The sequence below is a fragment of the Periophthalmus magnuspinnatus genome, chromosome 3 (genome assembly GCF_009829125.3).
Source record: "Periophthalmus magnuspinnatus isolate fPerMag1 chromosome 3, fPerMag1.2.pri, whole genome shotgun sequence".
Lineage (NCBI taxonomy): Eukaryota > Metazoa > Chordata > Actinopteri > Gobiiformes > Gobiidae > Periophthalmus > Periophthalmus magnuspinnatus.
Genome location: NC_047128.1, coordinates 29,226,815 through 29,251,116, shown reverse-complemented (window position 1 = coordinate 29,251,116; position 24,302 = coordinate 29,226,815). Strand labels below are relative to the sequence as shown.

Here is a 24,302-nt window from a genome sequence, read left to right as displayed (position 1 = left end):
ATAATTTGGTAATGTTTTAATGCGTGTGTGCTGCAGAATCTTTTGTGCTATGACTCTGAAAATGTTGTAAACTACTGGCCGATGACATAAAGTAAAAAATGCACAAATTTGCAAATCACCTGCAAAGAACCTTCTTAATTCTCTGCTTTTCTTTTTCTTTTTCACTATAATAGAAGTATAATATATTTTGTATGTTTTTTTCAAGATATACAATATAAGATAATGTCTGAAAATGAATTTAACATTTTGATTATAACCCAAGTTAATAACGGTAAACATGTCCATGTTCTTCAAAACTTTTTCAGCTTCAGATGCGTGCACAGCCTGTATGTGTGAATGTGGGCGTTAAGATCCTGGGTTCTCAAGTGCTTCTGAAAGCATCAATATTATTTCAGTATTATATTATTTCCATTTGAAGATTTAGGAACATGTTAATATGGTGGATAGTATGGTGATTCCAAACAATTGTGCATATGAAAAAAGAAATATAATTATATATAATTATATATATATATATATATATATATATATATATATATATATATATATATATATATATATATATATATATATATATCATTGTCACCTGCAAGTCATGTTACATTGATTTTTTTTTTTACATTTGCTTACAAATAACTTATAATTTTCTGTGCATGCAGTAGTGTTGCCAGAACCAGATCTATTCAGGTTACCTGTGCCTGTTATCTTCACAGATGACCTTTGAAGGGAGGAGATAAAAACGACAAATTGTGTGGGAGGCAGAAGATGTGGTTTATGATTTTATGATGTGTAAAAACTGATGGTTAAGAGGCAACAAATTCTACAGCATCAGCCCCCGCACTGGTCTCGAGTTGTTTGAGAAGTGTATTTCAAGAATTATAGTTTGCAGTTAAAAACTTAATCATGTGTTCACTAAATGCCATCAATATCTGACTAAATTGAATTTTCAAAAAAGGCCTTGATAAACAATATACAACTAAGGTAGAAGTTGCAGTTTGATACATTGTAAAGACATAATATGTCCTTCAAACTGATTGGATTGGACCACAGTTGGATTAGATCTCAGCATGTTTTGAAAATGTTTTTCAATGCATTGCCATAGTCTTAACAGCCAAATGAAAATTCTTGACTCAAGCTGCATATTTCTAGACTGTTTTTTTGCTGCCCCCTATTGTTAAATTGAGATTCATGCAGTTCATGCAGGCCATAGTGGAAGTGCCCTGGATTCTTGTACGATCAATCCACACTGGCTGTTTGTCAGTGCATCAAAACAAAGCAAAGTGGCCTGTGTTTTTTTGCTGAATAAAATCTATACATGATTAAGGATAATACCAAAACTTGAGTCAGTTTAAAAGATCATGATTTCTATCTTTTTTGTCCACATTAGACTTGAGATCCCTGATGCTAATTTAAGAAAAACGTGTAACAGCTGCAAGTATTGCAAAACACAGGTTATGCTTTGTTCTTGGATATCTTCGTGAATAACAAGAACAAAACAGCTTAACTTGCAAGAAGCTACTTCAGCAGAAGTGAGAGCACTCTCTGCCCCAATCATCTACAATCACTGACATAGACCTATTGGACTGGATTGCAGGCAGAGTGTTTGTTCCCTGGGTTCTGTGCATCTGATCAATACAGATACTAACAGGCACATAGCCTACAGCTTAAATTTTATATATATCCCATGAAATGTGATAACCTCTAGGGAAGCTAATATTTAAATATGCACTAGAATCAGAATCAGAAGATTTTTTATTGCCATTACCTGTGAACACAGTTCACAAACTAGTAACTTGCTTCAGTGATAAAGTGCAACATTAAACACACTGAATAAATACAAATACAAATAAGGGCATGCAGAAAGTTAAAAAGATATGCTTAAAAAAATAAAATAAAATACTACATGTCCAGGGTGAGAAGTGTCAGCTGCTATACGGCCTGCTCGCCCATGGTACGTACAGGCGCTATATAACTTTTCCACCATCTGCAAGCACCATCTACTGTTCCACTGTATGTCAAAAAACTATATCTATGAAGACATGCAAATGATGGCACTTGGCCAAGTTATGGGTCAAATCCACAACTAGCTAACTTAAAGCAGGAATGCATGTTTTCAAGGCAATAAAAACACCTGTAACTGAAAAAAAAAAAGATATTCAATTCCATACTGTGGAACATTCCAAGTAAATAAAACATCTATGGAGATAAGCAGATAGACCATGTGAACCCTACACCAGAGCATAACATATTCATTGTGACATGATCATTTTTACTTTTGATCAATTGAAGAATATTTACTCCATTAGGCTTTGGAGTATAGTAGTTTGAGAAACAGACTGCTTGCAATCCAAAGGACAGAGGTGAGAGTAGCCAAAAATTGTACTCAAGTAAGAGTAACGTTACTTCAACATTTAATTACTCAAGTAGAGTAAAAAAAAATGATTTGGTGAAGGTACTACTCAACCAAAACCTAGTAACTGTCAAGAGGTAACATCTGATTCATAATAAGTAATTGGAAGGACAAAACATTAAATAGTGCATGGATGGATGGATGGATGGATGGAATCAGCTAAACACAAAAAAATAAATAATGTAACAATAACTGAAGGAGCAGTTCAAGAAACACAAATCTTCAAATTATTTAATATTCTCAGTATAAAGTTTTTGTCACTTAGACTGACAGTAGGAAGGGTAACCAAAACTTCGTATTCAAGAAAGAGTACTGTTAGCCTACTTCCTGTTTACTTTTGTAAACATTTACTCAAGTAAATGTAACTGAGTAAATGTAATTAAATACTACCAACCTCTGCTGCAGTGGATCTGTATTCACAAGGGCCTGTCCCAACTGATATTGGAGCATTAGTCTCAACCCAACACACACACTAACACACACACACCAACACACCTATTTTATATAATCAAGGTTGGTGTCTGGCTCAGGGACACAACATACATGGACAACATGCACTGTAATAGTTGTATTTCACAGATCTGGGAGGTATTGGGAAATAAGTAACCTAATAACGTCATCACTGCACGCCCACCATTCACCGACGTCATCATCCGTCGCCCGAGAGCATGGCGGATTGGAGCAAAACAGCAAATGATACTCATTGGAGTTATAGCACGTTTGAAGTTTATTGTGTAATCTTTACTTAGTCAACATACAGTGGATTTAATTCGGCGTCAAGATGCAGTTGTTGAGGTCCAGCTGTTTAGCGTGGGCTGCGTCGAGGACCCAAAGCTTCACCCTTCTACGTCGACCACACAGTGTAAAGGTGTATACTTGCTTCTGTTTCCATTCGTCGAGCCTTTCTCAGACAGCAGTGGATTTAGAGGAAATGCCAGTGATTCGCGTCCCTAAATACCTGCGAAAACGAGTTGAAAGCGCCAAAGAAATTGGTGCCAAAAGCAACATTTATAACGTCAAAGCTGGTCGGCTACTTATACAGAGTAAAAACCAGAATCTGAACCAATCTGCAGCATACAACTTTGGGAAATTTGAAAAACCCGTGCTATGTTCAAAAGGATGGAAGCACAATAAATCCTACGGGGACTATTTTACTATCAACAAAACCAGGTCAGTGGCACCGTATGTTGTTAAACCTCAGAATGAGGGTGAAGAAAATAAAACTCTCATTAAATTCAATAATCTTCGCATATGCAAGCCTCTTATAGATGTCCTAGAACGGTTGAACATCACCTGCCCCACCAAAGTTCAACTGCAGTCCATCCCAAAGGTCATGAAAGGTCACAATATTCTCTGTGCTGCAGAAACGGGAAGTGGCAAAACACTAAGTTATCTTCTGCCTGTTATTCACAAACTACAAGCTCAAAAGGCATCAGAAACCGACATTGAGGAAAGCAAGATTCACACCTTAATTTTGGTCCCGTCAAGAGAACTGGCAGAGCAAGTGGCTGCTGTTTCCAGGATGTTGTGTCAGCCATTTAGGATTGTGACCAAGACTGTGGGAGGTGGTCGGGGTGTGGGACACATTAAGATGCTGTTCAAGAGACAAGTTCCAGATATTTTAGTGGCTACACCTGGGGCTCTAGTAAAGGCTTTACGGAGACGCTGCCTTGACTTAAGTGAGCTGAGTTTCTTTATCGTTGATGAGGCAGATACAATGTTTGACCCTAGCTTCTCTGACATGTTGGAAAACATCCTGAAAAGTGCAAACATCTCAAGTGATCCAAGTCAGACTCATGGCCCAGGACACAAGGCCCAGTTGCTTGTGATAGGAGCCACTTTTCCTGGTGGTGTTGAAGAAGTTCTTAGTCAGGTGACCGATCTTGGTAAAATGAAAATCATAAAAAGCAATATGCTTCATTTTCTCATGCCTCATGTTAAACAGACTTTTATTAAAGTTAAAGGTGCTGAAAAGATTTTGGAGCTCCACCAGGCCTTGAAAACACATGAAAATGATAACTCTGGTGTGTTGGTTTTCTGCAATAAATCAGCCACAGTGAACTGGCTGGGTTACTCATTGGAGGAGATGGGAGTCAGACATGCACGTCTGCAGGGGGAGATGGCGGCTGCTGTGCGCTCAGGAATCTTTCATCAGTTCCAAAAGGGAACAATAAGTGTCTTGATTTGCACAGACATTGCCTCCCGGGGTTTGGACACATCCAGAGTTCAACTAGTTGTCAACTATGACTTTCCTTACAACCTGACTGACTACATCCACAGAGCAGGGAGAGTAGGGAGGGCTGGGGGTAAAGAAGATGGGGAAGTGTTAAGTTTTGTCACTCATCCTTGGGATGTTGAGCTTGTGCATAAAATTGAGGCTGCTGCTCGTAAAAGAACACCATTACCGGGCATGTAAAAAAATCTGCATGAGCAGACCAATCTAATATGTAAAAAAAAAAGTTTCATAGATGAATGTTTTGTATTATAATATTAATTTATAATTTTGTGAATGTGAGACACCTTTTTTATTGTCTATATTATGAAAAGCATCTGTTTAATATCTGATGCCACTCTGGAATATTATGTTGTACACAGGATTGGCCACTAGATGGAAGTGTTAATGTACTTCTGTTTTTGACACTTCTGACGGCGTCACAAAAATAAATTTTTAAAATAAGTTACGTTTAATACGTTTCATTTCTAACCTCAGTTGGATTAACCTGAGGCATGGTTCGCACTGTCAGACATATTCTCTATAGGTGCTTTTATGGGGAGAACAAACCACCACTCTTTGGGTCACTACGCCACATTACAAAATAAAATGTATTTATTTATACATACATTACATACATACTTACATACAAGGGTAATTCATATGCATTTAGGCTGAGGGTACAGCCCTTGATGTTTGCCCTATAACATGCTGATTGTTTACACCAAAGCCTTTGTGGGAATACTGTGGGAAGTGTCCAAACTGTAACAAGCGGGTTCAGATCTGAATGTCTGGAACTGAGGCTCACATTGTCCTGCTGAGGCTGGGGCTCGGTGTCTTTAAATCACTGACCGACTCACATTTCCACTAACTCTACAATGACACCAAGCTTTTAGTGCCTACAAATACAATAGGTCATGCGTCTTTATGTATATATCAATATTAATTTTATAATAAATATTCAATTACAAGTTCAGCAAGACTTTGGTGTTCATGTTGGAGGTGCACTATGTAATGTTTATTTTTATTTATTTTTTTTAGTTAATTCTTTTTTTTTTTTTCCTTTTTTTTTTTAAATAATTTTTTGTAAAGGATGGATGTATAAGTTTAACACCATATTGTGGAAGTTTCCAGGCAAAGCAATAGCATCTCCATGGAGACAAGCAGACTGCCCATAGAAAAGTTACATAGTGCAGCTTTAAGGACAAATCCGTGCCAGATTTTTGTAGATAGCGGCTAGACTTTATTTCTGTCTTATTTGTAGGCTTCCCAAACACAGGTTCAAGTGTATATTATTACAGGAATAACATCTATATGGGGTGATGAGGCCAGGTCACTGAATGATGGTGGACTACAAATGCGACCGGTCCATTATTAATGACGCATTTCCTTTCTACCCCCCCTCGGATAATCTCCCCCTCCCCATTTACACACACCAACAAACACACGATACTGAGGTTCCTCCGACGCCGCTGTTCTCCCTCAGCCCGTGCCACTTGGACATATCGCTGCTTGTAGTAGGTGGAGGATATTTTCGTGAAGAGAAGCGCGACGTGCATCTCCTCTGGAGCGGAGAGCTTGGAAATGCCCCAGTGGATGATCTAAAGGTAGGTTTTCGCCATTGTAATCGGCTTTTTGCAGCAGACACCTCAAATCTCATCTGCCTCCGACCAAACCTTCACATCAAAACTGTGCTTAGGAAGAGTATTGCCTGGCGTGGTCTTTGGCACGTCTGGTTGCCCCATGCGCAGCTCTCTGTCGCGCACTATAGTTTCACCTTGTGCGTTGCTTTTGAATGAATCCTTAGTAAAGTTGAACTGCAGCACTCACCGGAGGGAACAAAACTTGTGGAGCTTTCACATGTTCGATGCTGTTACTTTGGGTGACTTTACAGAGCGGTCAGTCGCCCAGTGCTGCGGCAGTTCATTGTGGTCTGTCCGTTTGTCTGGGCAGTGAGTGTTATTGGGTTAAAAGCCACAGAAATGAGCATCTAGAGGCGTCATGGGAGTGTAGCTTTGTGCTGGTGGGTGTGAGGCGGCATCCACTCATGGGAGTTCATGGAGAGGCTGAAGTTACATGGCAGTGGACACGGGAAAACCATCCGCCATGTTCAGAAGATGCCATTAGCCTATGTCTGTGTGCCACCTGCAAATGTATGAACTTTCCGTCTAGGTGTACATGTGAAAACTGTAGGTGACCGATAGCCTATGTCTCGGATGCAACACGGAGATTTAAAGCAGCTCTATGTTTTATTTTCCGTTTGTGTTTTTTTTTTTTTTTTTTTTTCTTTTTTCATGCAAGATTCACTCGTGCGTATCACCGCAAAGAGGCTAAAGGTTTACGCGTGGATTACATTTAAACATGACGCGTGTAATGTATCGCTTTTTCCCGGTTTAGACGTGATACATAATGATGTGCCCGCGTTGCATGCTGCCACACCCCTCTACAGAACCTCTAATAATGCACAGCAAATATGTGACAGTCACCTGCTTTATGTTCACAGACCTTTCCGTTGCCAAAGCACTGGTTTGGGCAGACAACTTGCAGCCTAAGCCAAAGGTGCACGTGTATTAATTGGTTGTTAATGTAGCAATTAGTATTTCTCTCACCATTCCTGACATTCCTGACTGAGTTCATGAGACGGGCTTTCGACTTATTCTTTATGAACGTCTGCAGGTCATCAGTTAAAGTAAAAATTGCTTTCTGGTAAGCTGTAGGCTGATTGGTGCCATAGTCTGCCTGCTCCAGTGTCTGTGATCCTGTAGGAACGTCTCCCTGTCTCTGGTCACATCCTCCTGGCATGTCTACAGCATGTGTATTTGAGGACTGTTATGAAATATATCCCTCACAAAATCTATATTGAATTAAAGGTATGAGGAACAGTGGTGCCTCCAGAGAATGTCAAATCAGTATATCTCCCCACATTGAATTGTGTCCTTTCAAACTGGCACCTGCAGTCTAATGAAGCAGACCTCTTATTCTTATAGTTATACTGTCATCCCAGAAAAATACATTTGATTAAACCTCAGTTTGCTTTTAGTAGTCTCTTCTCCAGTTTAGTATGCAGCTCAGCCAGCTTCAGTGACAAGTATCATTTATTACTAACCAGCTTTTGGAAACCCAATATTGTTAAACTTCTCTCATTGTTGTTGTTTTGTCAGTTGTCTTGTAATTGAGCACGGGCAAGAAGAAAGACCGTGGTGCGTTTCCACATATTGTATGTCATTATCTGTTACCATTGCTGTTCTGTAAGTGTCTTTGAAGGGCTTTCTGATATAGCTACATAAGTGTGCATGAAAATGGTTGGGGAAAATGTAAGTAAAACATCTGCATGGATTTGTGACTTTAACCTGATGTTCTTAAATTTTAAATCTGAATTCACAGAACACATTGCTCTTTTGTTAAGACTCCTCATACAAGCTCTGTCACTAGTTGTGACTGCTCCAAACAAGAAATAAGTAACGTATAATGACATTAAATAATATCAAACAGACCATTAAAGAAACCTGCAAAAATATTAGGTGGTGACAGTATGTATAAACAATGCTAAGTGTAATTATCACCTTTCAAAACAGTTTTAGATAAAATTTTGTTGCAGCGCATGGTACATTGTTAATTTTAGAATGTATTTATTTTATTGAACTGTATTAAATTTTGTGCTGCTGTACAAAGTGTGTTCTTTGCGTTTTCCAGCCACTCTCCTGGATTCATTCACTGTGTGCACGGTTGTCACAGCTGGTTCTACCTGCCTATACCTACTGTCCATCCACAGCCTTGGAACATTCCCCTCCAGCTATTGTTTTGAAAGTGTGGTTATTTCTTATTTTGTGTTTCTAACAATCCAACACTTTGCCTGAAGATGCCCATTAAAGTAAAGAAAAAAAGAAACAGTCCCCATTTATTCAGTGGCATGCTAAAAATGCACCTTCTGACATACTTTTTGTAACAGTTTGGTGACATGGTTAAATCTTGTGGGTGTGAGTGAGTTGGGTAAAAAAAAAAACACTGAATGGAGCCGTACAAATTTCTGGCCTAGTTCAAGTTAACAATATCTTAGAATTTCACACTTCGTTGCGACTGTGTCAAGGCATGCGTAACTTTAAACATAAGTCACAAGACTGAAAATGTAGCCGCCGCCTTCAGGAGCTGGCACTGATGTTCTTCTGATTTTCTTTCTGTATTATTGTAAAGTTTATCATTAAAGGAGAGACATATTTTATGTCTTTCAAAAAAATATTAACCATGTTATAATTGTTTTCCCTTCTCATTCACCCACTTTACGTTGTATTTAGAGTGATTTATGCATGTTTGAGTAATCTTTATTTTCTTATTTTCTTCTATATTCTTATTTTCGCTATCCTCATACAGGCCCACTGCTCTGTATTTAATTCATTCTGATTTTTATTTTTTATTTTTTCCTGAAATTGCACAAATTATGAGAAAAAAAAAAGTCTGCCGACTACCATGAACTCTGGCTATCCATAGGCGGGCCCCACCATAGTCCATCAGTGCGGTGCTTTGTTATGACATTTACGGTGACGTTCTTTAAAGTGGCAAGTACGTTTTTTTTGTTGTAATATCAGTATGGTTTTAAACGTCCACGTGGGTCATAGATTATAGTTGTACAGCAGATACAATCATAGTCTCCATTTTAAGCTACTGAAATTTCTCATTAATGATGTCAAAACATTTTAAATATCAATGCTCAACAACTCTTTTTCAGTTTCCCACCTCCTCCTTAGTGCTGGCTCACCTCCTACTCATTCCACCATGTGATGTAAATGGCATCACAAATAAGCTGGTGATGTAGCTGCCCACAGTGATCCACTACTGTTGCTTATATACGGTGCTTTGTAGTTTTGGTGTATGCGTTTACTGGCTCAAAGGCAGGATGTGTTCGCTCAATATTTTACTCTATAATTACATGGGAAGCTACGTTTCCGACTTAGCTGTCTCATTGATCAGCCAGTGCCCTGCAGCGGTCTCCAAATGTGGGTCTGAGTGGTGATGTCAGTCTGTGCACCCTGGGAAGTCTGGTTCAGAAATATCCAATTTTGTTGTTATTCTGCGGACCCTGGACTAAGTGTAGTTGCCATAGGAACCGAAGTCCTACTCATTTGTTGCTCATCTAGTTAACAATTTGAAGAGGTGGGCGATATATAGATTAATTAAATGTTCAACTGCTCAGTATTCAAATTTGGCATATCATTAGTTTTTTTCCAAGTCAAGTGTATTTATGTAGTACATTTAAAACAGACCAAAGTGCTTCACATAAAAGTCAACAAAAAACAAATATACAGATAAGAAGATACATAGGAAAACAATAAAACACCAAGATATCCTGTCTAGCTAGAATTACATGCCAGGCAGAAGAGGTGAGTTTTCAATCTAGTCTGAGAGGATCTGACGGGCAGAGGGAGGCTGTTCCATAGTCTGGGTGCTGCCACAGAAAAGGCTCTGTCACCTCTGGTGTTGAGCCTGGCTTTGGGCACAGCCAGCAAGAGCTGGTCAGCTGACCTCAGGGCTCTGGGTGGAATATAAGGCTGCAATAACTCTCAAATAAAGAGTAGCCATAGAGTGCAGACATTTAAACACAATCAGTAACATTTTGAATTGCACCCAATATGAAATGGAGAGGCAATGCAGGTTGCACAGCACAGGAGTGATGTGCTTTTGTCTTAGTTTTTGTCTGCAGACGAGCTGCAGCGTTCTAGACATTCTGTAAGCAAGGAGCCTCAACTGAAAGAAGCTGGGTTTTATGACAGAGCTAATGTGCTTGTCCAGTTTGAACATAAAATCCACAATCACCCCAAAATTCCTCCCTGCAGGGCAAAGGACAGAGGACCAATCACACTGTCACACCCAAGCATTGCGTTAGTTTGGCCAAACATTACAATCTCTTTTATTTTGATTTTAAGTTCAAGAAGTTTGTCCTCAGCCAAGTCTGCACATCCCTGAAACAGTCCTGCAGAGCTTTGACTGTGGTTTGGCTGTCATTGGGTGTCATCTGCAAAACGATGAAATGCGACATTGTTCTTTCTAAAAACATCACCCAAAATACCATTCACCATATTATGCATATTTGTAGTAAAAAATTGTATTTTAAAGATTGCCTGCTGCCATTTCTGGATTTTTTCACACTACATTTGTGGCATGCATTATATTACACTAGGTAACCAATTCAAAATCTAAAAACCTATTGTTTTAGCCTGATTTTAACTCCTCTAATCTTACTCCCCTGTGCCATGCAAGTGGAGTTCTTGCACACTAGAGTTTTGTATACACACAAATTAAGCTTCAGATCATTTTACTTATCATTCATAAACATATTTAAAGTTATAACATATTACAACTATGTGAAAATGATAGTGTCCAATGATATCACATCCCACATTCAAAGTTGTTGAACTGATATTTTTTTAATATTTTATAATTGTACTTGATTGTGTGGAGCATAAAACTACCCCATGTGTAATGTTTAATCATTAGCCCTTAATTTTTAGTCACAATTGCCTGTATTGTAATTTGATTTGGATGTTTTGACCTAAGTGAACGTCTTGGTGACCCTAGCTGAAAAGGGATCTGTTCTGAAATGTGTGTCAGGTTGCAGCTGAGCTCTTCAGCTATTAGTGGACTGCATCTCTGGCAGAAATCCCTGCTGCCATGGTTGCTTGCTCCAGGCTCATGCCTTATAGTCACCGGGGTAGAAATGTAACTTAATCATGTGTCCTCTGCTCACAGTACATAGGCTGGCAACACTGTGAAGTCAGTGTAGCTCTGACTGCATCTTACAACTGTGTCAAGAACTGTTTAATACTACTGTTTTCAGCATTATTTAAAATAAAAGGCAAATTGCTTGTAAATGGATGTTACTTGGCAAAATATGTGTGTATGAAGTGGTGTCACTAAACTTTCACTTGAAATTATTTGACCCTGATTTAAGGCCAATAGATTTGATTTTGTGAGGTCACTGTACATATAACATTTTTTTCTCAAGGATATTGTGAACCTGTATGTGACAATCAATAATCCTGGAACTGTAATTGAGTCATGTCTGCAAGTTTGAGCCAAACCAAAAATGATGATCTATATTTTCAAGATCATTATTACCCATCAAATTATTTCAGTCTGGATGATGTGTTTGTTTGTGAAAAGTAAACCTGTATCGGAATTCTACCAGGAAGTGAATCTGGAACAGCCTAGAGCTTCACTGAGCAGCACTGGCTGAACATACTGGAAGGGCTGGAATACAATCCGTCCCATCCACTCCTCCTGAGCCCTTCTCCAGCCCGGGGCATCTATTCTTGGTTTTCCCATAAGGATAATGTCTTTCTACAAATGTTTGGTTGCTAACTTGCATAAGGAATAAGGGAACTAATAATGACCTCTCCATCTTTTGTTAAAGGCTATAAAGGGGAGACCAACTTGTAACTATCTTGCATACTGTTACTTAACCACAAGCAGGTGAAAACTCAAATGCATTTCATCTCTTCCAATTATCAACAAAGAGTACACCCTGATCTTGACTGGACGCTCTTACTCACTGTGGTTTTTCACATCGTTCTGGTCTCACTTTTCACCCCCCATAAATAATTTCCCATCTCCCTCTGCAAAGCTGTACAGAAGGATGGCCACAGAAATAGCCCTTTAACTGCCTGTTAATGTTACACAATTGCAGTACCAGTGTGTGCTCCCTGCCTTTTTGTCTGGATTGGCCCGGCCTCACCCCCCACTGCTGCTCTGTCTCTGATGGTACTCACAGAGGTTGTAGAGTTTGAATACTGCTATATAAGGTAAACCATTCTTTGTTTATTGGAGTAGGGGAGAGCGCTTGGGAATGTTGCCAGGCCACTCGGGAGAACATGGGGACAGTAAGAAGACCACTGAGTAGAGCAGTAAACTTTGAGTCTCTCCTAAAGTAGAAAGAGTGCAGCAGTTGGTTTATGTTACACACTGGGAGCTCTGAGGCAATCAGAAGTCTGAAAAAAGGCTTTTATTTGTGCACATTGTTATTTGCTTTGTAGGAATGCAACTAGCTGCAAAAAGCACAGTTTATTTTCAAATTAGATTTGTAAGAGTGAGATCTGACAGATAAAGTTTTTTTTGTGTGTTCCAAATCGAAGCCTGAATTGAAGAGATTAATAGTCTTTTTTTTTTTTTTCGTGAGAAAGCAGCAAAAATCATTCAGTAAATTTGCTTTAGAGGTTATATCCCAGTTATTATCGCTGACAGTTGAAGTTGGAGTGGAACACATAAAGCATTATTCAAATAGTAATGGGTTTTCTCCTTTTGTACCAAAAGATTGTTCATAAAAATCATCTGAGCATTGAGATGGTGCCCACATATCAACATGTCTATAGAGAGCCTGTTCACCAGCTGGCAATGAGACAAATGCAGCATTGTGAGATTCCACTCTTTAAAAGGAATAGGGCGTTTTGTCTTTGGAACTCCAGGGAGAAAGACGGCCTTGTCCTTGGCTGGGTTACTTATGTCCCATGTGCAGTGTGTTCAGGAAATGACTTGGTGAGCATCCTCACATCACTACATACCCAATACTCACGTTTTTCTTCTACTTATAACCGGCCCATCCCTTTTTATATCACTCTGTGTTGTGTTCTGGGTGTTACAGTAAAGATGACACAGGCTCAGTCCAGGTTTATTGTTTCAAAAATTCTAACAGCACAAACCACTGAATATGAATGGTCCAACATGTATCCTATCAGAGAAAGTCACACAGTTCTCTTACCATGTACATTAAAATAAATTACAGTTCAAACAAAAACATTCCAGAATATGAACATTTCACATGTAAAAACAAATAAACTTTATTCTATACTTCAACTGACACACATCTAACTTATTCTGTACATTTCTACATATATTTACACATATTTATTGTTAGTTTCAAAAATACAAATAAAACAAACTGCTGTGAGTATAAAGGATCCAACATGTATCCTCTAGCAAAGACTCATAAAAGTTAATTGGTAACAGTTATTAAAGTCCTTGATAAAATAACAATTATTTAATTATTGGCTGATAAGGAAAATGCATTAGAGGATCAATTACAAAAGAAATTGACTATTACAACAAAGAGATGATTGGCAAAAAAATTATCTGGACCTAAATTTAGTGTAGCTTACCCATAGACTGAATAAAGAAGCGGACTGAGTGAGTGCCCATAGCGTTCGGCTTCAGTCACATGAAGCTCATCGAGACTAGGAGATACAGGGGTGAATTTTGGATCCAAGGTCCGAAGTATCATAGCAACCAAAGAGCCAATCTTAAGCGAGGCTGTTGAAGGTAACTCCTCTTCCCGCCCACACCGCTGGTTTAGCAGGTAGCGGGTGCTTGGCAACACTGTCAATCAAACCTGTTGCTAACGGGAATGACCTCAGGGAAAGAAGCCACATGATTTGTTTGTTATTAATGTTCATATCTTGATTTACGGACAAAAAAAATAAATAAATAAAATAAAATAAATAAATAAAAAAAACAGGATCATGTAGAGTGGATAAATACAAACATTTTAAGACCAAAATGACAAGGCTCACTGCAGCAGAGAGAGGAGTGACAGTTTTCAATGTAAAGTGAATTGGAGCCAGAGTCGATGGAGCCAGAAGCACACCAATGTTCACTTCTTATTTGGAAGCTAGAAGTTTAGCTATATCCAATTACACATACAGTCTATGGTCTTACCTCAGAGAAAGTTGCACAGCTCTGAAGGCATGTTGCTTGGCAACACCAAAAAACAGGTACACAAATCTAATAATAACAACAAAATAGCATATTTGGTAGAAATTCAGTTCAATCACTATATATTAAATTCCATTAACCTGTTACATTCTGCATAACTAATTTCTCATCCAGCATGGCTAATAGATTAGTATGGTATTATGGTATATGGTAATTGTAAATTCAGGCCATTCCTGTGAGAGTCTTTGTAACACATGTTCCACATGAAAGTGTAAAGGTGGTTTGAATGGCATTTACAAGTGGCAGGTGTGGAAATTGGGGTTTTGTTTTTAACCAGCAGCTGCTGATGCAGGACGTAGGCTAGTCGGTTTCTTGATTTTGTCACCAACATTGTGTTGGTGTAAAGGTAATGTATTTTAGGCATTGAATTTTTAATTTTATGTATTGATTATCTTATTTTATTTTTTAGGCTAATTACTCACTTTGTACCCCTTGATATATTCATTGCTGCTGTACAGGCGAGGCATTGATATAGCCACTACCAGGCTTACTGAAATCACATATGAAGTTTCATGAATTATGTAGGTCTTTTTTACTTCACCGTTTTCTCCTTTGCTCTTCTTCTGTACATTGTGAAATAGTGATTAAATGTGTCATCATGTCATTGTATGTTTCCAGCAGCTGTTGGCCCTGAATAGTTAACCTTTGGATTTACCCTCCCTAACAGCCATGCCACCAGTCTCATCTATAGCTTTATTATCCCTGCTATGTAGATGTCCACGCCATTGGTGTAAATACAAAATACACAATATGGACAGAACAACAGCAAAAATAGATGACATTCTGTTGAAGTGAGTCATTAAAAATTAGGTCTTGTTTCTAAAATTTTAAATCAAAACCCATCAGTTTCCAGATACAAATATAGCTCTTACTTGTAATTGTAATGCTGGTTTGTTCTTAAATCTTTAATCTTTCTTTAATTTGGTCTTTTACTTCTCAAGACAATTATTCAATCAGAAAGCAGAATGAGCCTCATATGAGTCTCTCATTTGGGTTGCCGGTTTCAATGCTGAAATCCACTTGTTTTAAACCCAAAAGGACTCCCTCTGATCTGAATTGTCACTACCAAACCCCTTACCTGGGATCCAGAATACACACTTCTTCAATACTTTTGAAGATATGAGGCTGATCACCAGTCATCATCCTTGTGTTCAGATGGGTGTGATTGACAGGTGGATTAGCCAACCAGGGACATGCATGGTCTGCCCATATAAAAAAATATGCCTGCTCTTGAGAAAAAAATGCATATCACAAGGGACTGAAAAACATTGCGGGTTGCTGCATAATCGGTGAGCATAGCAATAAAGTCTGTTGATCTGAGGTCAGATAAATTTTATTTAATATTTATTTTATTTTATTTTGTAAATGATAAGTGACCAATGAGCTCCTTTGTTTCACGTGTGTCACTGAAATGATCAAATCTGAGTGCATAAACTTGTAACGGAGGACATGGTGATCAGACTGATATGTCTCTGTATAGAAATGCAGAGAGATCTAAACTACAGCACCAACAGTCATTAATCAGTGCTAGTGCAGCGTCTGAGTGAATTCGGGAGGTTTTAAGCTTTCACATGAGGCATGGCGTCCATAGCCCATAGACTGAAAATAAGAAAAACTTGTGTCCTCTATATACAGGTTAAGGCACTGTAGGATGCTACTGGTCCTTTATGTTGTTGCCAAAATCTATTATGGGGCTGTAAGTGGCTTTATTTTTGTATTTCTTTTTAAACCAAAAACTATATGAAATTCTATTAAATACCAGTTAAAACCTCATTATGTTCCTCCTATTTAATGAAAATGACATTGCCTTCTTTGTCTGAGCACAAGTGTCTAGAGCCCAGTCCATGGGGCAGTGTTATTCCTGCTGCTGTGTGGTGGGCTGAGAGAGCGGAAATGGTAGCACCTCAATTCCCATATCATTGCCATGCTTTCCCTGTTTATCTCTCTCCCGTCTTCTTCTTCCCATCCCCTAGTCCCCCCCCCCCCTATCTCCATTTCAGCACCTCCTTCGGCCCCATAGCCAGCCACCATGTCATCACCTTTCCTTCCACTCAGCCTTCGGGATGAAGTGACACTGGTTGCATCACTGGGCTGTAAATCAGCGCGCCACATCTGGTAAACTGGCGAAGCTTGACTGATTGATAGACCGATCTCTTGGTCTCCGCACGAAATTTTGAAATTCTTCTCATTGTATTTGTCTGGGTTTCTAAAACATGATCTATAGATGTGATTTGTGGCCTATAAGTGGGTCCACAGATGCCTGTCAAAATTAGCTTAGTTATTGTTTAATATGAGAGATGTATTATTTATTTATTTATTTTTGTTTGTGTGCATTTTACGTTTTAGTGTTGCTGCCGGTCATGTTTTCTAACATCAGTGTATTTAGGAAATGGTTAATGGCATTATCCTGTATCCTGTTTTAGCTTATTGTGTCAGTGGCATAAAGTTGGCTAGTTTATTGTTTATCATTATTTTTTCACTATGTCACACCTCAGAATTTGTTATCATGACAGGCCTATGAACAGCTCCTCCTCATTCTGCTGTTGGGTCTAAAGTAAATAAACCAATGGTACAGCTTTGGTTTATTTAGGAGTTTAGTGTTTATACTGGAAGATGATCTTAGTATTCAAAAATGTTCTCATCAAAAAATATCTGACCGAGACCTGATTTTAGAAAGGATTTTCCATAAATAGCAAGTGTGCTAGATTACACTGAAGAAAAAATCTATTTCAGACTAGAGAGAGTTTGATCACTTTAATCTACAAGGACAGAGAGTTGTGACAGGAAGGGCATCTGACATTATTAACAATGATTCCTGTTACCCAATAGATTATGATTTTTAATTGAGTGGCCTACTGTCAATACAAAAATAATTACTTCCACACAGTCAAAATATACCTGTATCGGAAGTATAGACCTAATATAATTTATTAGTAATGTTATTGTTTTGTGACACTCAGTGACACTAGATTAGAAGAGCGGCTTTGCCCCAGTTTCTGCAGGGCAAGCAAGCACGGATATAATTTTGAACAGAAGTTATTTAAATGTATTTGCAGTTACAGCATATTTGCAATTATAGAGAGCATAATTGAAATTGTGATTATAGCTGTGATCAATTTTACAGCTAACTGGGAGGATTTAATCAATTTATAGAAGCACATACTTCTTTCTAAATATAGCATTCCCTAACTTTAACACTGAGTTAAACATGCTTTATTCAAAATCATAAACAAATATTTCAAAAATACAGTGACTGGTGCAATGTGTCTTTCCCAACCTCTGGACATACCCAATATTTAATTCTTTCCTTAAATACAAAATCAAATGACTGGTTAAATGGCTAGTAGCCTGGCTCCTTGTAAAGACTGTTTCAACCCTTTTAACACTGTTTTTTAAAGGGAGTTGTGTGCTTAGCTTAAGTGTGTGTATGGCTTTCATTGCCTCCTAACTACCCAAACAATGCTGAGTATTTAATGTGTATGAAGAAAATGGGGAGCGGCTCCTGCCTGAGTCTAACAATAGAAGTGACAAGCGGGAGGCCAAGCTTTCACTGGGACGGCCTGGAAGCACAGTCCTGAGACTCCCTGATTGTTCCCCTACAATAGGCAGCCAGAGCCCCTTGAGGCAGGTCACCTCCTGTGTCATGTCTGCTATGTCCCCTTTGGTATTCCAGTCTTTACTGCATTTTATTGGCTCCTCCTGCTGATAGAAGACTTACCTGTGCGGAACCGTTTCCTTATCACCACCGCAGCTTGCACTCAAATTACAGCTGACTTTTAAAATGGGCTCTATGAAAGTGCTGTCCATTCAGACAACCTTAACAGAAAAGATAAGAGTTGCACCTTGATGTTTTTTTATTCTAATGTTTATGAAGCCCTGTCTATTCCTGAGTTAATTAGGTTTTGGAGGCTAAAGCAGCTGGAGCTACAGTAGGGAGCAGTTAAATGCCAAACTGCAGCTGTCCACCCGTAGATAGATTAAAGGACTCCTAATCTTTTTTGTCTCAGTTGCAGAAATATGGGACAGTGTGCTGCTAATGTGCACCAGGAATACAGTTGTTTTTTTTTCTGTTTAATGTGTGGTAAATGCGTCCTCAACTCTATTTCCTTTTATAGCCGTTACGGATCATTCAGTGGTTTTATAAAATGACACTGGAAACTCACCATCTTGAATCCTTGCCAAAATGTTCAGTACTTCCATACTTTACTGTACACTTCCTGGTCTACTGAGCACTGAGTAAGATCTGTTAGCTTTTATGGATATTATTATTATGGATATATATATATATATTTTTTTCAAAGCTATTGTTTGCTATTGCTACCATTTCATGAGCTGGTCAGATCATGGACCTCTTGTCTGTTAGAAAGGATATACGCTGGTATTTGTATATTCTCAAACTCTTGAATGGAAACGTACCACGAAACCTTAGTTCTGTGCTACAATGATCTACTTGTAGTTATGCAATATAGAGGAGAGACTCCATGACCAGGTTCTGAGGAGTTGTATGGAGTTTGATAGGTCAGCTTGAAGTGTTGAGGCAGCGAAAAAGAACGGTCTGACTCTGCAGTGCTCCTTTAGACTGAGTGAAATAACTACCATGGGCCAATTGAAAACCTTCATTGAGCATGTTTTCATTGCTCTTGTATTTAGTTAACTGCCTTATTGACAATTGTTAAGGTCATAAGGTCATTTATAATTTATAGTTTTATTGTCATCTCTTGTGATCTCTAATCTAAATAATTGAAAATGAGTGTCATCCTCAATTATCTTTTTGAGATTAAATCAAGAAAATAAGCAAAACGTAAGTTTCCTTATTTTCCTTGTTTATTAATAGTGCTTGCATAAGCACTTGTTATTTTTAACTTTTTCCCTCTTCGATGTGCTTTGTTCAGCACTAGTGATAGTGGAAAAGGAAACAGGGTTGTGACCCTTTCTTGGGGTCAGACATTTGAAAGGACTGCCCCAGGACATGACTCCAGTGGGGATGGATGTTTGCTGCAAGACCAAAAGAAAAAAACCCACCAAAACAAAAACCCAAACAATAAAACATAACAGTTCTGTCTGGGTATTCTGCTGCTGTAAAAAGTTGCCTTGACAGGATTTCTTGTTTTCATTGTTTGGTGTTTATTTCCCCCGTGTTTTATCGTTAATATTGCCACACTGCAAACACCATAACCTTTTTTAATCAAACTTTAAGAAATGTCCCTGACTACATGTTTTATCTCTCAGTTCAGATCACTTTCAGTTTATTCTGTTGTTATGGCAGCCTATCCAACATGTAGGGTAGGCCATATACTTCACAGTAGCCTAAGTCTCTCTCTCTCTTTTTGGGTTCTTCTAGTTTACAGTACTCTACTAAAGGGGACATAGACATTCCAGAGAGCACTCAGGGGCCCGTGCAGACTAAAACAATGTAAACCAAGTGTTAAATACTAATGTAAACACATAGTTGAGCTCCCTGTTTGGCTGCAGGGGTTTGATTCCATTCATGGAACTGAGAGTTGGCCTCAGCAGGGACTTGGGGCTGTGTAATTAAATTAGTAGCAGTGCCCCTGACCCTAGCCAACACACACACACACACCCACACACACACACACACGCACACACAAACAGACTCTCAGTGGAAGGGTAGGACTAATCTCGAGATTCTCTGCCCTCCCCAGAGAGGCCCAAATACTTGCCATGTATAGAAGAGCCAGTCTGCTGCTGCTTCCATGCCTATTTCTGAGTGCTCCTATGTCTGTGGTGTTTCATTTCCACAGATACCTCCAGCAGATTAAATGGTGTGTCTGGACAGAGGGCTTGTGACCCGGTAACCTCTGCTGGGAGTCGATATCACTGTGTGTGTGTTCAGACTTGGACCTGATGCAAAGCAACAGCTGTTCTCCAGATGTCCACCGTTCCCTCTTTAAATAATCAGGCAACCATCTAATGACCATTAATACACTCAGGATTTGGTATTGGGAGATTAAGTGTTTCATTTATCAGATACATCAGTGTAGCTATCATTGTCATGCATTAATATCACATGACTAATGTATTAGCTTTGGGTTATGGGGAAGTTTTGTATAAATGGCCAGAACAGGACAGGAAGGGCAAGAACGACAGTAAGATTTCAAATGTTATAAGATTTCAAATGATATAATACCATGAATGGTATAATGAACTGATGGTTACATTCTACATTATTTTCTTCATTTGTTTAGGTTTGAGGTTTGATCCTCTTGTTTAATGACATGGTAGTATGATTCTGAACCCATTGCATTGTTGGTATTTATACATTACAAACAGGTGGCTGCATCAGTGAAACCAGTGTAGAATGACGTGTCCCACCACTCCACTCTTCTCAGTCCGCCCACATGTATTAGGCCCAGATCCCATGGAGCCATTTAGCTAATTGGGTATATGGGTCTGCTCCTTATCAGTGTGAGTAGTAGACACCAGACAATTAGTCAGCAGGCTTCAGTGAGGGCTGCTGCTGGCCTGACGTTGCCATGATTTAGGTGTTTTAATCCCTCACTACATTATTATAAAGACTGTTTTATCGTCCTTCGATTTCACTCACTGTATGCCAGAAAAAAAAAGACACATCTGACTCAAGCAGACAGTTAAACTACATGGGTTTCCATTGTGTTGTTTTCAATAAGCTAGCTATATCACTAGCATTTTAGGCACTAGGCAGAATATAAATTTTAGATCTCAAAAATATTACACCTTCATAATCAAAAGAGTTCTACAATATTATACCTAACCTATAAATTAACCTACTAACCTTTGAACCTCTGCAGTATTGATCCATATGATCGTTTCAAAGCACATTTTCTCCCAAAGGCACTTGGAGCATTCAGTAAAATGTGGGTGAATAATGATTTTTCTTCAGGGACCAGCTGCCAGTGATCTCTGAGGTGGTCTGCAGCCTGAAACTTAGCCCTCGGCCACCAACTCTGTGTGAGCCCACCACTGTTTGGGCTTGTTTGACAATTTAGATCTGGGTGATTTTCCGTGCTATGAACATGTTGATTATTTCACATCCAGCTGTGGGAAGTTTACAGAAGTAGACTTGAACGAGAAATCATAGTGGGCAGTTTTATTAAAGTCTCATATTTGAGGTGTTTCCCTGGCACCATATTGTTTGTAGAGTGATTAATGAAACTGCAGGACAGAACAGAACAATGAGGTCTCTGCTTGTACTTTGTGTGCTTTGAAATACACTCCTGGAACCCACCTCTGGAAACCCCATCGGACCTGAAGAGTTTGAGGTATATCAACAATGAGTGTATCTAAACTTTCACTTTCTTAAGAAGTTTTTCACATTTAAACATTAATTTATTGTCACCAAAATACAAATTTGGCCTACTTTAAATACTTATGTGATCCTGAACCCACAAATCTGATTTAGTATGTTTTACACTGTTGTTGTTAAGGCAATAGTTTGGTTCTTTATAGAGCAGTCAGCACTCCATTCAACACAAAAACTGTATGAATGTGAGTTATATGACTATAGTATTGTGCTTATAGCTTGGTGCCTGAGCTGCTGCTGGAGAAGCCTGTTCATTCCCCGAGAGCCGCTTTAGAGTGTGTGGTTGATCCACCTTGAGAGTGTCTCACTTGTCCCCATCACTCTCCTCCTGTCAGCTGAGGGCTGCAGTGCATGTCATTAACTCAGGCTTGGCTCGGGGCACTTTTCTTTACTGCCTGCTCAGGTGAAAGAACCCACTAAGGCTGCTAGAAACTATTCACTCACACCGTATGCGACTATTTTAGTTGGTGCTGTTGAATGTTCAAAACGATATCTACCTCACTGGTGATTAATCTGTATGCAGGCAAAATTTTGTTTTGTTGCAATTACTGCGATTTATAAAAACTTAGAGATGGAGGATTTTAACATGCACACTGCACTCTTGATCAAGTTTTGGCCAATGATTAACTTAGAGCCTTGTGCAAGATAACAGATTTTAATTAAAATTATGCAACTTTCTGCTAATTACTTTGCCTGGCGTGTTCCACCTTATGGCATTATATATCTCCATGGACACAAGAAGGTGACACTAGGCCAAGCTAGAGATCATATCTGTGGATTGGCTACCCCACTCACATTAAGAGTGCATGTTTTTCAAGGTATTGTTTTGCAACTGAAAACACCTGTAATTAAATAAATAAAAGGTAGAGAAGTTTAATGCCATACTGGAACATCTCGGGCAAATCAAATGCATCTCCATGAACACAAGCTGGTGGGGGACGGACCCTCCACTAAGAATGTTACTTAGTGCACCTTTTAAAATGTGAAGATTTAACTTTATTAACACACTCAAAGATCACAAATCCCTTCATCAATATTCATGTCAACATGGATATTGCCTGTTCCTCAATGTGGTAGAACTCTAGTGCCAAACTCTCTCACTAATTTTATGCGGTAATTTCTGCTGCATTCAAACTGGAAACGACATGCCATAATGGGGGCTGTTTGTTTTATAGTTTGTGGCCCCAAGTCACATGATGATTGTTGATTCAGATAAAGTCTTGCAGTTGGTCACCTCGTGTCACTGCAGGCAAGGTTTTCTCCAAAGTTTGTTTAGACTCCCAACTTTTTCTCACTGGTCCAAAATGCCAGTCCAGGGCAGAAGATGTGTGTCGTATGTCGTGTGTCCTGTGTCCCTAATTATTTGGAGGGTAGACTGTTAGTCAAAAGTCAAGGGTCTTTTTCCAGACTAACCCTTCACTTTCAGATACCAGCCTGACTCAGACATATACATGATATGCTTACATCATGGATAAGTTAATAATATAATTGTACAGTTTCGAGGGCAATACTTTAAATACATTGACACATACTGTAATTTGTTGGTACTGTAACAAGATTTAGATTGAGCATGGGGCATTATGTCACTTTCCTGGTGGAGGATGCACCACCTGCATATCTCCATGGAGATGTTAGTACTTTGACTGTGATGGCAGTGGAATCAATTTAAAATTTGACACAATACAGCCACTTCTACTTCAGCATAACCCAGGGCTACTTTGGCCATATGGAGTTAATGAATAATGCAATGTAAACCAACTTTCAGTGTCTACAACTGCATCATATATGCCTCCTGCATTATTTATGATCATTGTTCATACCAGAAAGGGAAAAGTAAAGAGCAGCTTTATTATTGTAAACAGGATTAGTTGATGATGACTAAATTAAATCCTAAGTAGATTGCAGTATTCTTCAGGTCCATGTTTGAACAGTGTTGCCTTCCCTTCATTGTCTAAATTGCATTGTGCCGTCACTCATGTTATCACATTAAAAGGTCACAGAGGACCCTCATCTCTCAATCCACAAAATGGTTTCGTGAAAAAAAATAGAGAAAGTAATTTACTGAATCAAGCGGTCAACATTCCTTGTGTGCTCCTGAGAATATAAATGTTTTGTGCAGAGAAAATATTATTTTTGTGGTTCAGTTACTTTCAAGAAATTGTCTTATTGGTGTTGCTTTGATGCATTTTGTATTATAAATGTATTTTTCTGAAAATATTTTCTTGTGTCCTTCTAGGTGTGAACATAGGCAAACGTCCAAGGCTGTCTTTCTCTCAGCAATAAGGTAAGACAGTATGCAGGTAGTGTGGTCCCCCAGGGAAGCCCACAAGCAACATTTCAACATTGTATGTGCACAATATGTTCACTTCAGCACTGCAGAGGCTTTGCAGCATTTGTGACACACTTTTAAGTATCTTTTTCAAACAAGTAAAATAAAAATGTGGAATAGATAATAAAGGTTGAGGTGCAGTTTTCTTATGTAACGGGTAAACATAAGTTAGTAATAGTGTTATTTGCACAAGATTGGTACCTTTTTGAAAGAATATTACTTTGGTATATCTATTTCCAATTATTTGTTTGTGTCTTAATCATCGTTGTTGTGTCTAATTGCTTGTTAACCAGCA

The 24,302-nt window shown here is 38.7% G+C and overlaps 2 protein-coding genes across 2 annotated transcripts in view; both read left to right on the top strand.

Moving 5' to 3' along the window:
- Positions 1-3,077: 3,077 nt before the first annotated feature.
- ddx28 (DEAD (Asp-Glu-Ala-Asp) box polypeptide 28) lies at positions 3,078-4,836 on the top strand. The gene has a single exon (XM_033991614.2). The coding sequence runs from the start codon at positions 3,192-3,194 to the stop codon at positions 4,824-4,826; it is 1,635 nt and encodes a 544-aa protein (XP_033847505.1). The 5' UTR covers positions 3,078-3,191; the 3' UTR covers positions 4,827-4,836.
- Positions 4,837-6,067: 1,231 nt separating this feature from the next.
- The window catches only part of tln2a (talin 2a), a 55,848-nt gene continuing 37,613 nt past the window's right edge, over positions 6,068-24,302 (top strand). The window contains exons 1-2 of the mRNA XM_055230347.1: positions 6,068-6,229; positions 23,915-23,978. Of these exons, the coding sequence (XP_055086322.1) occupies positions 23,973-23,978 (6 nt within the window). The 5' untranslated portion in view covers positions 6,068-6,229; positions 23,915-23,972. The remainder of the gene's footprint in view (positions 6,230-23,914; positions 23,979-24,302) is intronic.

Coding starts and splice junctions, on each gene's coding strand:
- ddx28 (XM_033991614.2), top strand. CDS start 3,192: ATGCAGTTGTTGAGGTCCAGCTGTTTAGCGTGGGCTGCGTCGAGGACC.